Source organism: Zootoca vivipara, chromosome 14, assembly GCF_963506605.1.
Source record: "Zootoca vivipara chromosome 14, rZooViv1.1, whole genome shotgun sequence".
NCBI lineage: Eukaryota > Metazoa > Chordata > Lepidosauria > Squamata > Lacertidae > Zootoca > Zootoca vivipara.
The window spans coordinates 25,899,505-25,914,674 of NC_083289.1; the positions used below are offsets into that span (position 1 = coordinate 25,899,505).

The following is a 15,170-nucleotide window of genomic DNA, read 5'->3' on the forward strand; positions in this document are numbered from 1 at the left end:
TTAACTTGGTTGCTTGGATGTCTCACATTTATACCCTGCCTTTCCTCCAAGGGGCTCAATAGATGGCCATAATATTGTTCTCCCTTTCCTCATTTCATCCTCTCAAGAACCTTGTGAGGCAGGCTAGGCTAAGCGACAGTGACTGGCCTGAGGTCACCTAGTGAGCTTCATAGCTGAGCTGGAATCTGAAACCTGGTTTCCCAGGCCCTAGTACAGCACCTTTAACCACTACACAGCACTGTCATGTAGGCTAGCGGGCCCAGCCCTCTTTTTATGAGCTTGTTTGCAAGGTTGCCCTTATAATGATGCCACTTTGTACTCTCAAGGCTTACTTTCTTGAGAGCTGGAAGATTTACAGGGGCTTAGTTTGGCCGGGCTGTTTTATTATAGGCAGCACTGATTCTAATTTGAAAACACGTCCATTTCTTTGCACGTTGCGAGGGACTTTTGTTGCCTGATCTCTGCACAGGCTCAGTGGCTGGTTAACTGAATGCAGCTTGAATATGGCGTAAAATGTTTCCTGAGCTTGAGACAATCTAAAGTGCAGAATCAAGAACAGAAGGGTTTGTAAATGGGTGGAATTGGGAACTGGAATAAAGAAAATAACAGCAAGAGCTTCGGGCCCTTTCTGGAACATAATGTGTTGTTTTGGGTTTGTGATTGGAAAAAAAGAGGGGGGGAGACTAGTTGGAAGGTGTCCCCCTCTCATGAAGCAGACGTTCGGGGGTGCAGGCTTTCTTAGTAAACAGGCTTACTGCTGTGGTGAGGGGGCGTGATTTGGTGTCCCATATGTGCATTTTTGAGTGAGCTAGCTGATTTTGACGAGGGGCATGTGGGTGTCTTTCAGAGGGCCGAGTGGGTGTGCAAAGCAAAGTCCTTAGTCACAGGCAAATGTGGGGTTTGGAAGAAGAGCTTTGTGGCTGTCATCCTTCCATCTCCACCCCCTAGGGAACATTTGTGCAGGAACACTTTCATCTTGCCACACACTTGGGAGCCCTGCAGAAAAGCACATCCTGCTCTCAGGCCGGCAGCCATGAATAGAAGCCCTGTCTTCATCTTCTGAAGTGGTCGGAATCCATGGCTTGCTTCTCACAGGTTTGTGTCGCTTGATGTCAGGCGACAAGCTGCATGTGTGAATGAGCCATTGCACATCGATTGCCATAAGCCACAGCACCCTTTGCTTTATTGCTTGAGGTTGTCTCATAAATGCAGGGCTTCTCAATGGAGTCGGTTCATCCATTGAGCTTGGATAGCTCAGTTCGTTAAAGCCATCACACCTACAGTAATCTGGTGATGTAGGTCCACGTGGCCACTCTTTTATTTTTATTTCTTAAGATTTTAAAAGCAAGCATGCTTTTCTGGCCTACGCATACAGGGAAAGGAGGCGGAAATAAAGTGGTGGAGAGCAGAGGCGACAGAATGAATAGTACCTCCTGGGAATTGAAAGTGGGGTGGTGGTGGCATTTTTTAAATGCTGCCTTATGTAATTCCTCCTTCCCAATTATAAATTCCTGCAAGTGGAAAACCAGTATTTGTCCTCTCTCGAAGTGACTTGCAAAGGTTGAAATTCAAACAACACAGTATATGGCAAACTTACCCATTTAAAGCAATGTAGTGTACACAAGGTTGCTCGTGCACAGTGGAAAATATATATGTCTTTCCTCCATCAAGATGAAATGAACACAAAAGCACAGCCACTAAAAGTCAGGCTGTTATTGTTGTCCATATGCCTGGGAAAATAAATCCATTTTGCCTGGCGCTGGAAAGGTGAGAGTCTGAACCGGACAAGCTTCCCTGGGGGAGAGCAATTCCTTAAACGTGTCTTGTTGCCTCCCGCTCTAGGATAAGTCACACAGAAAAGGGTCTCTGATGCTGATCTTGGGATCGGAGTAGGTTCATATAAGAAAGGCAGCCCTGGATGTATTGAGGTCATGAGTCATGCAACTTAAGCTAAATTTAGGGTGCATTCTCTCTGTTCAGTTGGGGTGGTGACCTTCCACAAAAGCTAATGGGGTGGATGGACAGATGGTTGGCTGGTTGGTTGGTTGGATGGATGAATACTTTTGGGTGTGATTCTTTGATTTACTGGTTACCAGTGAAAAGTCAACGGTGGAGGAGCCAAAGAATGAGAAGGGAGCTACGGTACTTGCAAAAATGGTAGCACTTACCAGCCGATCTGCATCCCTTCCTCTCCCCTTCCTTCTGTTCAATGAGTCCTCAAGTATTTGTAGTAATGCAGTGGGTGGATGTTTGCTGCAATATCGGGACTTTTCATGGGAGACTTGAGTAAACCTTCCCCAACCTGGTGCCCTCCATGTGGGAATGTTCAGGAATGTGGATGAGGAGATATTGTTTAATATATCCTATCCTAGCTTGTGTTAACAAGCTCCAAACTTAGCAGAGTTACATCCCCCTTTTTAATGCACAGCAGAAACGGTTGCTCAGGCTTGCTGAAGCCTCTAGAATAATATATATATATACCGTATTTCCTGGTATTTCCCCTTTATCCCTCTTAAAAGAAAATACATGACACAATGCTCTTTAAAAAGAGTTTACTTACAAGACATCCTGAGTTAACAGCATAATCTCAGAAAGGCAGGCTTGCTTAGAAAAAGTAATATATACATGTGAAGTCCACTCATATGGGGTGAGACTCCATTTTCTCTCACTAAGATGTTGCTTCTCTGAAGTCAGAATCCAAAGGGGGGGGAGGCTGCTGGCCAGTGAATTTACCTGGCAGCTTACCCATCTCATTTGCATGTAGAGGAAGTCCATCCCAGATCAGTAACAGGAAACTGACCTGGTCAGGTGTTCCTCCAAGTGGTCACTCTAGGAAATGTTGTGACTTGACTGCACCTGGTTTACATCCCCACACTCCAGATGTTTTGGACCATGACTCCCATGAGCCCCAGCTAACCGGCAAGTGTTTTTCTCTGGTTTCTGTGTCTTCTGTTGAGCAGCTGTCCCACCAGTTTGCTTGTGACACCAGCTTCTCTGCCAAGATAATGTTCCCTCTTTCTCCCCCCCCCCAATTTATCTTGTTTTCCCCTGTTTTTATTAATGGTGATATTTGCAAGAAAACCAAGCATGATGAGCTCAGTCCTCTCTCTCTCTCTCTCTCTCTCTCTCTCTCTTTCGTGTGATGTCATTTGGATGTGTCAATATGCAGTTGTGAAAACTTTGCTCCAGGGTTAGTTTTTTAGTTGTCCATCTTACCTAGAGTTGAAAGTAACTGCTTGTCTCTGGATGGTATTTTATACCAATAATTGCTTGCCACATTAGGAATTGCAAGCAACTTGCAAAACTTTTAAGGATATAAAGTATAACGTAAAATCGAAAAAGAACAGCATGTTATAAGGAAAACCGTACAGTAACCCATAAAGAGCAGCAGAATTTTCAGCAACAAAAACATATAACCAATAAACAGCAAAATCATATTTTTTTATATACTAGTAATCATCATCTGCTCACCCCACCCCTAGTAACATTATGATTGAATATGACGCAGAGTAGTATTAGGCAACCTGATGTCTTCCAGATGTTTGGGACTACAGTACCTATCAGCCCCAGATAAAACTGGGAGGGGGCTGGAATAGTGTGTCCTGGAAGAAGGTATGGCTGCCTGGAACACTAAAAAGGAGCAGATCTTGTTGGATTTCCCACTTCTGTGAAAATATGAATAAATTAAACCCAGGAGCAGCATTCCTGTTCCATGTCATCAGGTCCAGGCTTGTGTGGAAGGGGCCGGATGCCTATTGTCTTTTCCACCTCGAGATGTCAAAATCCTCTTGCCCGCTTCTGTGACTTCTGTTCGAGAGGGAGCACCCATGGCCTGATAGCTTTTGTGTTGGTTTTCAGATGAGCAGGGTTGCAAATGAGATTTTGTCTTTTCTGCATCTCTGGGAAAATGAGAGGCTGCAGATGTCGGCAAGTAATCTTTGGTAACCCTGCGTTGCGTAACACAGTTACTTTCAAAAGCGCCTTATCAGGTCCTCCATCCTCTCTCCGCACTTTTTTTTATATGTGATCTCTATCTGTTTATGGAACTGGGTTTTCTTTCTCTGCCGATGGTGACTCATAATTAAGGAAGTTGGAGAGCAATAAACTCGACTCTGCTGTCTCTCCGCTGCCCTTTTCACCTTTCCTTTCCCCCGAGAAAGCTGTGTCAGTCACGTCCCCCTCAAGAGGCACAAACATTTTATGCCCCTTCTTCTTGTGGAAACTCTGAGGGTGTTTTGGTAAGGGCAAGAAGGGAAATTCTTCTCGTTGTCAGGTGCATCGGACCCCTGCCCCACACTTCAACGTGGGGAAGGGGAGTCTTTGAGAGCCTCTCCTGGGACGAGCGTGCGGTGGACGAACAGGAAATGATTCACCCTGTGCTCGCTCATTAGCAGCTTTGAACGAGGTCAGCGAGAACTGGAGGGCCGGACACCCGGAAGGCGAGTTGGTTCCAGGTCACAAGAAGTCCTAGTTTTGTCGTGGGGAGAGACAGGGAACGTTCTGTGACATGCGCTTCCCCCCATGCCTTATTTATTGTTTGAAGGATTTGCAGCTTTTTTTGAGAACCGTGCTCCACAAAAAAGCTCACCACACAAAATGCAGTCGCCACCGGAGTTCAAATACAATGCAAAACCATTTGGAATGTTGGTTTCATAACACTAGGAGGCTGACCACCAGAGCAGAAGTAAATTAAAGCACTGGTGAGAATAGAACTCTTCCAGACCCTGGCAGTGGAGCCCTGGCTTTATAGCCTTATTTCGAGCAGCAAAGGCCTCTGGGAAGGCCTAGGTCTTAAGGCAGTGATGGGCAACCTTTTGAGCTTGGTGTGTCAAAATTCGCCAACTCGGGTGGTGTGTCACTTCAAGAAAAAACCATAATTTTGTGATATTTATAGTTTAAATAACAAAAATATATACCTGTAACTGTATTTAATAAACCAAAAACTAATTATTTAACCAAACTAAACCAAAAACCCCTTATTTATCACAAAATGCCCAGAGTTGTTGAGCTTTTGGGGGGAGCTGCTGACCAAAGTTTTGGAGGTTTTTTAGGGGGGTGCAAAAGTTGCTTTGCTTTTTTGGGGGGATGCCCCAAAGCTGCTGCAGTTTTTTTGGGGGGGGGAGAACACAAATAAATGACGAATACTACCTTCACTGGAACTAACACGCAGCACTGACATAGTCTGCCAAAGCGCCAAAAAACCAGCACAGAACGGGTTAAAAAACAAATGCTGTTACACCCAATCCTCGTCTGCCAAAGCGCCAGAAAAACAGCACAGAAAGGGTTAAAAAACCAATCTCTGGCTACCAGCAACAACAACAACAACAAAAGGATCCAGGTTTTAACAGCGGAGACTAGCGTGAGGAGGAGAGGGGGAACAAATGGGGGGGGGACAACAGTGTGAATGGGCCAATGGGGCGCGTGCCAGCAGTGAGGGCTCTGCGTGTCACGTCTGACATGCGTGTCATAGGTTCACCATCACTGTCTTAAGGCCCACTTAAAAGTACAGTGGATGGGGCCTGCCTAGCCATGGGGAAGGGCCATACCTCTGTGGCAGTAGCACCTGCTTTGTATGGAGAAGTGCCCAGGTTCAATCCTCAATGGCATTTCCAGGTGGGGGCTGCGAAATACCCCTGCCTGAAACTCTGGAGAGCGGGTGCAAACTACTTTAGAGACAATAATGAACTAAATGAGCCCAGTGGTCTAACTTGGTACTGGTATCAGGTAGTTTCCTGTGCTCATTAGCATGCAAAGCAGGTGACATAGCATTGTACAAAATACAAGCCCGTAGGATGGTCCTCCGAAAGTCACTCACTTGCCTTCTCACCCAGAACCGGAAGTGTATCAGTGGCCTGAAAAAAAATCTTGGCTTCCTTGCCTGGTTGCCCTGAGGAGGTTTTGCTCATGACAGGTGACCAGCTAGAATGATGTAGACTGCAGCTGGCGGGCCCTGGGACTAAGAGGGCTTGGAGGGTCACCTCTATTCTCTCGCTTTCTCCCCACCCTCAGTCCCCAAACCACAAGGCCAGTTGGATAGAGAGCAACTTAAGAGGATCCCTTTTGGTCTCTTCTATGTGTAAAGGCTTCCTTCCTCCCCCCCCCTCCATCCCTCCCTCTCATCTGCCCCTCTAAAGCAGAGTCTGGTGTGAGGGGGCTGGCAAACTGGGTTTCATGACTAGATGGCAGATTTTCTCCAGTCCTGGGAGTGCTTCTGTAATTGGCAGCGGGGGGTGGTGGTGGAATATATTATTTAGTATTTGGCAAAAATGGGCCAATCCAGTCATAAAACCGCCTCAGGAAGAAAGTACAGGTCTGGATTATTCATCAGATGCAGAAGAACTTAAAAATATGAAAACCTCATGGCTTTTTAAACCACCTCTGTGTCTCTGAATCTGCAGGGATGGGTCTGTTAACAGACTTATAAGAACTTGGTAAGAAAAATAACTCAGACCAAGGAGAACTTTGCCCGCACTTGCTTCCCTATGATGGTATCCACTGACTTTATTCCAAGTCAGACTATTGGTCAGTCTAGGTCTGCATTGACCTAGCTATGGAGTAGGGTCATAGCTCAGAGGTAGAACATTTGCCTTGCATGCAGAAGGTCCTAGGTTCAATCCTCAGCATCTCCAAGTAGGGCTGATAATGCCCCCTGCCTTGTAGAGCTGCTGCAAGCCAGTGTAGACCAGGCATAGGCAAACTCCGGCCCTCCAGATGTTTGGGACTACAATTCCCATCATCCCTGACCACTGGTCCTGTTAGCTAGGGATGATGGGAATTGTAGTCCCAAACATCTGGAGGGCCAGAGTTTGCCTATGCCTGGTGTAGACAATACTAGGCTAGCTAGACTAACAGGCTGACTCTGTACAAGGCAGCTCCCTCTGTTCCTAATTATCTACACTGACTGGCAGTCACTCTTCAGTCTTTCAGGCTGCGGTCTCTCCCAGCCCTACCTTGGAGGTGCCAGGATTGAACCCTGGGACCTTCTGCATGCCAAACAGGTGTTCTACCACTGAGCCAAGGCCCTTCCCCAAATAGGCAACAGTACTTCGACAATGTGCAAATTCAAGTGTTGTGCTCTGTCTCCTGGTGACCTTCTTGGACCAGAGTTGACTGTCTTTATTTTAAGCCAGCTTTTGCCAAACTGGTGCCCTCCTTCCAGATGTGTTGGACTGCAACTCCCATCAGCCCTAGCCAGCACAGTCATCTGCTGATGGGAGCTGATAGGAGCACAGCCATACTGGCTGGAGCAGATGTACACCAGGTTGGCAAAGGCTGCATTAAGCAATTCCTTCTTCAGCCCGCCAGAGAATCTCCTTGACATTCCGCTCTTTTCCTGTTCGGATGAAACTCCCTGCTGGATCATGTAGGATGTTGAGACGTGAATGAATTGGTATGCCTGGAATCGCTGCTTCTTTTTCAAAGGACTGTTTAATTTAGCAGTATGAGACTCACAACTCCAGTGGATCTGGAATGAGGATTATTAGCTTACTCACCAAAGTGCTTTTGAGATGAGAGGTCATTCTCTCTTAATTTGCATAGATTGGTCTTTGCCATGATGAAATTGAATCACCAACCACACTCACTGCAACAACCTGGAAGATAAAAGGAGGAAGAGAGGGGCGATGGGACCCTTTAAAAAAATTTGATGTGGCCACATGTTGGTTTGCCTTGTGCTGAGTCGGCTAGCTCAATATTGTCTGCCCTGACTGGCAGTAGCCCTCCAGGGTTTTTGCAAAAAGAGACTTTCACAGCCCTATCTGGAGATGTTGCCAGGGATGGGACCCTGGGGCCTTCTGCAAGCAAAGCAGATGCTCTACCATCTTCCACTTAAACAGCTTTCAAGGAGGATTAGACAAATTCATGGAGGAGAGGGCTATCGATGGCTACTAGTCAGGATGGCTATACTCTGCTGCCACAGTTAGAGGCAGCAATGCTTCTGAACACCAGTTGCTGGAAACCACAGGAGGGGAAGAGGGCTCTTGTGCTTGAATCCTGCTTGCTGGTTTCCTACAGACATCTGGTTGTCCTCAGTGAGAACAGGATGCTGGACTTAGATGGGCCATTGGCCTGATCCAGCAGGCTTGTCTTATGCTCTAGAGCAGGGGTCAGCAACCTTTTTCAGCCGTGGGCCGGTCCACCATCCTTCAGACCATGTGGTGGGCCAGACTATATTTTGGAGGGAAAAAATGAACAAATTCCTATGCCCCATAAATAACCCAAAGATGCATTTTAAATAAAAACACACATTCTACTCATGTAAAAATATGCTGCTTCCCGGACCATCCGTGGGCCGGATTGAGAAGGCGATTGGGCCACATCTGGCCCACGGGCGTTAGGTTGCCTACCCCTGCTCTAGAGCAGTGTTTCCCAAACTTGGGTCTCCAGCTGGTTTTGGATTATAATTCCCACCTTCCCCGACTACTGATCTTGCTAGGTAAGGATGATGGGAGTTGTAGTCCAAAAACAGCTAGAGGCCTAAGTTTGGGAAACACTGCTCTAGAACAGGCACCCCAAACTCGTCCCTCCAGATGTTTTGGGACTACAACTCCCATCATTCCTGACCACTGGTCCTGTTAGCTAGGGATGATGGGAGTTGTCCCAAAACATCTGGAGGGCTGAGTTTGGGGATGCCTACTCTAGGGCTGAGTTTGGGGGTGCCTACTCAGTGGGTTAAACCACTGAGCCTAGGGCTTGCTGATCAGAAGGTCAGCGGTTCGAATCCCTGTGGCGGGGTGAGCTCCCGTTGCTTGGTCCCAGCTCCTGCCAACCTAGCAGTTCAAAAGCACGTCAAAATGCAAGTAGATAAATAGGAACCGCTACAGCGGGAAGGTAAATGGCGTTTCCGTGTGCTGCTCTGGTTCGCCGGAAGTGGCTTTGTCATGCTGGCCACATGACCTGGAAACTATACGCCGGCTCCCTCGGCCAATAATGCGAGATGAGCGCGCAACCCCAGAGTCGGTCACGACTGGACCTAATGGTCAGGGGTCCCTTTACCCTTTTTACTCTAGAACTACAACACTTCTGCTGCAATTGCACAGATGTAGATAATGGATTGTGCTGTTGGGTGCCTTGGAAATCCCTCCCTGGAACTGTTGGGTGCACTTTCTGGCAGACCAAGTCCTTCTTACTCCTCGGCCTGCCCACAAAGTGTATCCCCGCTTCTCTCTCTCTCTCTCTCTCTCTCTCTCTCTCTCTCTCAATGCAGATCCAGCTATGCTCCCTCATCTAGTTCATGTCGGTTGGGGGGTCAACCCAGAATAACTGAGTTGGGCTCCACCTTCCCTTGTGTGCCATAGACGACACTGCCCACCTCCATCTCTTCTTGCCCAGACATAGCTCAAAGGGCGGAGGATGTTTGGGACGTTTGCTTGGGTTCGGTTTTAGCCTATGAGAGCAAACTTTAAAAAGTTCCTGCCACAGGAAATGGCAGTGCTGATGCTGGACAGGGCTGACCACCGTTGCAACCTTTCACGGAGGAGCTTGAGTAGGAAAACAGGGCTGTTGCCAGTCAGCCATGGGCGTGGGAAAGCTTCCCAGCTGGCACCGGTTTTGTCCCAAATAAATGGATCTGGTGTGCCGGGGAGGCTGTTTAAATGGTAGGTAAGGAAGCAGCACAGTAGGGCGTTGGCAGAACTTGCGTCCACTTGCAGTTGGCCACTGTGTTTGTGCTGGCTTGGACCTTGATGGCTGACTCCTTAAAGCCACTTGGAATATGGCTTCGATTGTAATTTTGTAATTTCAATCCTGGCGCAGGAGGCGGGAGGAGTGAAGCAGAGCTGAGAGTAAGGATTGGGGAGAGATTTAGTTCAGTTCAGATTGAAAGATGCGCCTGATTTTGCTGATTTGGAGTACATTGTATATACTGTCTTGATTTTCAATCAATTACATGGCTGAACCAATGGTGTGCTTTTCAAAACAATAGGCAAACTGAAACACAAAACACATCCTTTGAAACTTTGCCCTTCTCTGAATTTTGTAGTGCTGTTCTCCAGCCAAGTAATGTGTACAAAAATGCATATACTTTCAAGTGTGCTTGAAAATGCATTATGTTAGGGGGGAAATTGCTTGCGAAAAGTGTGTGTATTAGTGAAAGCTGCATATAAAAATATGTTTATTGTGGGACATTAACACTAAAATGCTGGTGAGATTTCATGAGAACTTTTTTTTAAAATTGTGAACTGTTGTGGAAATGGAGAAAATTGAATTTAAGTTTGGAAATGGAAGGAGCTTGGAAAAATGAGACTAACGGATTTTGGCATGACTGAGATAAGCCACCTTTCTTGCCTTCACCTGCTTCCTTGGCTTGGCCTGCTTAGAAGACCCTTATTTGCCATGGTTCTGTTTCCCCCTCTTTTGGAATAGCCTCTGTCGAGGGCAGGGAAGGGATGCTTGGAGGCTTCTTCGCCTGGGGGAATTCTCTGCCAGTGTTCTACATTGCTGTGCTTTTAAACCAGGAATCCTCTGCGGTTCACTTCCAATCACACGGTGCATTTTAAAAACAAAAATTATTATGAAGTTTTCTGCAAAAGGTGTTCCATGTTGCAGGAGCTGTAATTTTGCTACAGGGAAGAGTTTTATAACATCAACATTTCAGACATGGCTGGTTGTGGGTTTTTTTTTTATAAAATCATTTAAGGAACTTTATAATTTAGTCTTTAGCTGTACAATTCCAGGGAAAATAAATAAATAATGGAGTGGAGATTTCCAGCTCAGAGTAATCTCTATTTTTGCATGTTCCTTGCAGTTTTGTTGTTGTTGTTATTGTCACTGTTACTTTCTAAATGTTTGCATCCCTTTGCTCTTGTGTTTTTTAAATACCCTCCCCCCTGTTAATCTGTTCTGTACAGAGAGTTGGGAGAAAGACTTTAAAAATTCAATGTGTGCAAGCATGTGAGAGTTAGAGAGAGGAGTGCCTAAATAATAGTGACAAGCAAGAATACAGAAGCTTAATAGCCTCTTCTCTCGTTCTTGAGGCGATGTGCTTCCTGCTTCCCCCTTCTTGGCTGTACAGTACATGCTAAAGTAAATGTCTTGTAGGTTGGATCTAGGCATAGCTGCCAAGTACCCCGTTTTCTCCGGGAAATCCCCGTTTTTTCTTTCCTTTTCCCGGCGGTCCCCTGTATCACTTCGTCTCCCGTTATTCTTCCTTTTATTCTCCTGCCAGAGGCCATTTTTCCCCCTTCTGATTTGCCCATCTATGGGCACCGAAAATGGCCGGCGCTGGCTTCGAAAGTCGCGTCTATGCATGTCCGGAAGTGCGTAGACGCGACTTCCGGTGTCGGCGGCGGCGGCCATTTTTGTGCCCATAGATGGGCAGAGTGACACCGGAAGTTGCGTCTACGTACTTCCGGACATGCATAGACGTGACTTTCGAAGCCGCCGGCGGCCATTTTTTGTGCCCATAGATGGGCAAAGCGACACTGAAAGTTGCGTCTACGCAACTTCCAGTGTCACACGGCTGCCGGTCCCGGATTCTGCAGTCCGGGCCTTGGCAGGTATGGATCTAGGTCCAGTGGTTATTCCTTATTCCTTGATTTTTCAGGAGAGCAGGATCAAAACGTCTGGTTGTCCTGTTCTTCCCACCCTGCTGCTGATACATTAATAACCAGCCAACTTGTCTCTGTGGATTCATTTCCTTCCAATTGCCATAAGATTTTTCTATTCAATAGGGAAGAACTCCCAAACCGAAGCCCTCTGCCTTTTCAACTTACAATATAGCCTTTTCGTTTCCAACATTTCAGATCGCTAGATGGCCGGCTGCAAGTATCCCACCGAAAGGGTCTCCCTCATGTTATCTATTGCCGGCTCTGGCGGTGGCCAGATCTTCACAGCCACCACGAACTGCGAGCCATGGAGATGTGTGAATACGCCTTTAACATGAAGAAGGATGAAGTCTGTGTGAATCCGTATCACTATCAAAGAGTGGAGACACCAGGTATTATAACGAGCCTCTGTTGCTGTTTTTTTTAGTGTTTGTGTAGAAGGCTGGGACACAGGAAGCCGGAGCAGGTGGTGGAATTTCACCCAGCATTGTACAGGAATTGCACCCAATATTGCTGACCTTCTTGTTAGACTTCTTGCTGACATTTGCTCCTTGGCTGTCTTACCTCTTCAGTGCTACCTCCAGTATTGGTTCCGAGGCATACAGAGATCCCAGCTGAGTTTCCTCCACTGGATGATTATAGCCACTCCATTCCAGAGAACACTAACTTCCCAGCAGGCATAGAACCTCAAAGCAACTACATTCCAGGTACAGTATGCCTTGCCCCAACAGAAGTGGTGCGCGGACCCTTTTCGTTGGGTGGATGGAATTACAGCTCAGGTGCTCTGTTGGCGAGACCAGAGGTGATCAGGCTCAAGGCCTGGGAGATCTACATTGTCTCTTTTGACTAGAACCACCCCCTCCCCAGGTCTACCAGACTCAAGTACAAAAATAATGGTGAGCTGTGAATTAAGCAACAGGTGGTGTTATCCAACTCAAGGATTTCTGCTGGAGCAATGGGTGTGTTACTCAGTGTTACTTTGGATTCAGCCCAGAGTGCCTCTGAGCACATGCTCAGTCCAGGAATTTGTGATCAATACCAGAACTAAGAACCAGATATGCACGTATCTTCCAGTCAGTCTGGCCTATTTTCGGCCCACCTCTGGGCTTAGACCAGGGTTCTCCAAACTAAGGCCCACGGGCCTCATTTATGTGGCCCCCGCTGCCGCCACCCGATCTCACCGGCATGGCAAGGTGCAGCTGCCCACTTCCGGGTCGGAAAGGCGCCGGAAATAGCTTGTGCATATGCGTAAGCATCATTTCCGGTGCACTTCCGGGCCAGAGAGGCCCGTGTGCATGCACACAAGCTATTTCCAGCACCTTTCCAACCCGGAAGTGGACTGTAAATTGCATGTGCGCACGCGTATGGGTGCACGCTCCCCTGTCCTCCGGCCCGCCTCGTGATTGGTGCAGCGGGCAGCAGCCCGAAGCCGGGTAAGTTTGGGAACCCCTGGCTTAGACACTCAAACACATTAACATTTCTGTGCTTCTAGGTGTCTTTCTTCCAATCTACATTTTTTTGGAATGGAAGTTAACTATAGCAATGAAGGGTGTCACCTCAGGGCTTTTAACTTCTTGCTCCTTTTCTCTTGCTTCCGAGTAGAGAGAGAAAGAGCCTGTCCATCTTAGCTCATTTTCCATTCCCAGTGAATAAAGGAGCATGGGGAAGGAGGCCTTCTGAAAATTAACTCTGGAGTGGGCTCAGGATAAGGTCCTTGCAAGTCCTGGACCTTAGAGGCTTCCCTCAGTTGACCCGTCTGTAAAAGGGGAAGCTGTAGCTACTGATCTTACAGCATTTACTCCAAGGAGGTGTTGGATTAAAAATCTCTTTTCGAGACATAGGACAAGGGCAGTATTGTTTATAAATATGTGCTCATATTTCCTGAATTTTGCTTGATTTTTACAACAGATCTGTTTCTCTCCCCCCCCCCACTTGCAGAAACACCCCCTCCTGGTTATCTGAGTGAGGATGGAGAAACCAGTGACCATCAGATGAACCATAGCATGGATGCAGGTACATCACGCTGGAAATTAATATGCAGCATTTGATGGAATTGTGCTCATCTCTCTTGTCATTTTAGTAGAATAATCTACCAGAGTTTGAAAACTCCTTAGAAATGATCTCTCTCCCAGTCTCTTGCACTCCGTATATATGCAGCCATATTTTCCTTGGTCATGTTCATTAATTTCAAGAAGTCCAAGTTAGGTCCGTTAATTTAAATGAGTTTACTTGGGGGGAAACTTAGCTGAATGCCACCCACTGCCCCTTCTCCACCTGGCTTGGAGTCTTCCATCTCTCTCTATTTATTTAGGCTGTCATTCAAACCCCTGATTCATCATGCCTAGAAGTGGGCAAGATAGTAGTGAAGGAAGGGACAGAGATCTCTCTCTGCCCAGCCTGGACAGCTCCACCAGAGGAGAGATGCTGACATCCCTCCTCTGGCATGCATTTCTCAGTTTTGCCTGTCAAAGGTGCGGAATCCCACTGGCAGAAGCCCCATATCAGGGCACTGGGGAGACAGCATCATGCCTGATCCGGGCCTGATTGCCCCGTCTCCAGGCTGGCACAGCATCCTCCCCATCTCCATTTTGTCGTCCTAACAACCTTGCACGGTTAGGTTAGCCTGAGCAGCAGTGACTGGTGCAAGGACACCAAGTGAGCTTCATGGGCCGAGTGGGGATTTGAACCCTGGTCTCCCAGGTGCCAGTCCAACACCCTGACCATTACACCACCTTGGCTCCACATGGCTCTGCTTTCCATTTACAGCTGAAGAGGAAGGGGAAAGTTGGGGCAAACACAAGGGCTGGTCAAGGGACAATTGGCGAGTTGGGAAGAGAGAATGGGACAATCCACGCCAACACCCCTGCCACGTATCGTTTGCCATCTCCTTCGCCATAGCTGGGGCTGAAGAATGCTTGTGGGTTTCTAAAAGGGGAATGAGTGACACATTTATCGTCTTTTGCCATAAGCACACACAGGTGGGAGGAGGCCGGCGTGGGATTGCTGGTAGGCCTCACGCTCAGCCCTCTTTGGCACAACACCATTGGTGTGTGCAATTATTGGCCGTGCGGTCGGCGTCTGTCTGAAACGCTATACGGGGCATGCCTTCAGGGGCATAATTATTTGAATTGGCTTTGGCTTTGAATGTACCCTTGGAGTGCCCTGTCCGCGTGGGAAAACATATAGTTGTTATCCGCGTCTTCGATTCCTAAAACTTTATTTGAAAACAGATGTTTTCCGTGCAAAATACAAAGGTAAAGGGCACGCAAAGAATGGCTCAGTGGCATGCGTTCATGGAACTGACATGCAGCAGGTGTCTTGGTCCATGCCATATGGTGAAGGCTTGAGCCTCTAGTGCAGCCTTTGCCAACCTGGTGGGCTCCAGATGTCTTGGAGTGCAATTCAGCCATTCAGTCATGGGGAGAGATGGGAAGCAGAGTTCAGTCCATCAGTTTTACCCAAAGTCCAGCTCCTTCAGGCACCTCCTTCCCCTGAGCTGTGCCAGCTGGTTATTGTAAGAACAGTTTAAGAACTGGCACCCAAGTCTATGTTTTATTTCCCTCTTCCCTCTCTGTCCTTTTTCCTTTGTGTGTCATTTTTTAAAAAATTGAATTGCAAGCCTGTCCA

The 15,170-nt window shown here is 47.3% G+C and overlaps 1 protein-coding gene across 1 annotated transcript in view; it reads left to right on the forward strand.

The window, feature by feature from the left end:
- Positions 1–15,170, forward strand: part of SMAD3 (SMAD family member 3) — a 77,492-nt gene that overhangs the window by 41,333 nt on the left and 20,989 nt on the right. Inside the window, exons 2-4 of the mRNA XM_035132282.2 lie at positions 11,742–11,935; positions 12,116–12,250; positions 13,482–13,556. Of these exons, the coding sequence (XP_034988173.1) occupies positions 11,742–11,935; positions 12,116–12,250; positions 13,482–13,556 (404 nt within the window). The remainder of the gene's footprint in view (positions 1–11,741; positions 11,936–12,115; positions 12,251–13,481; positions 13,557–15,170) is intronic.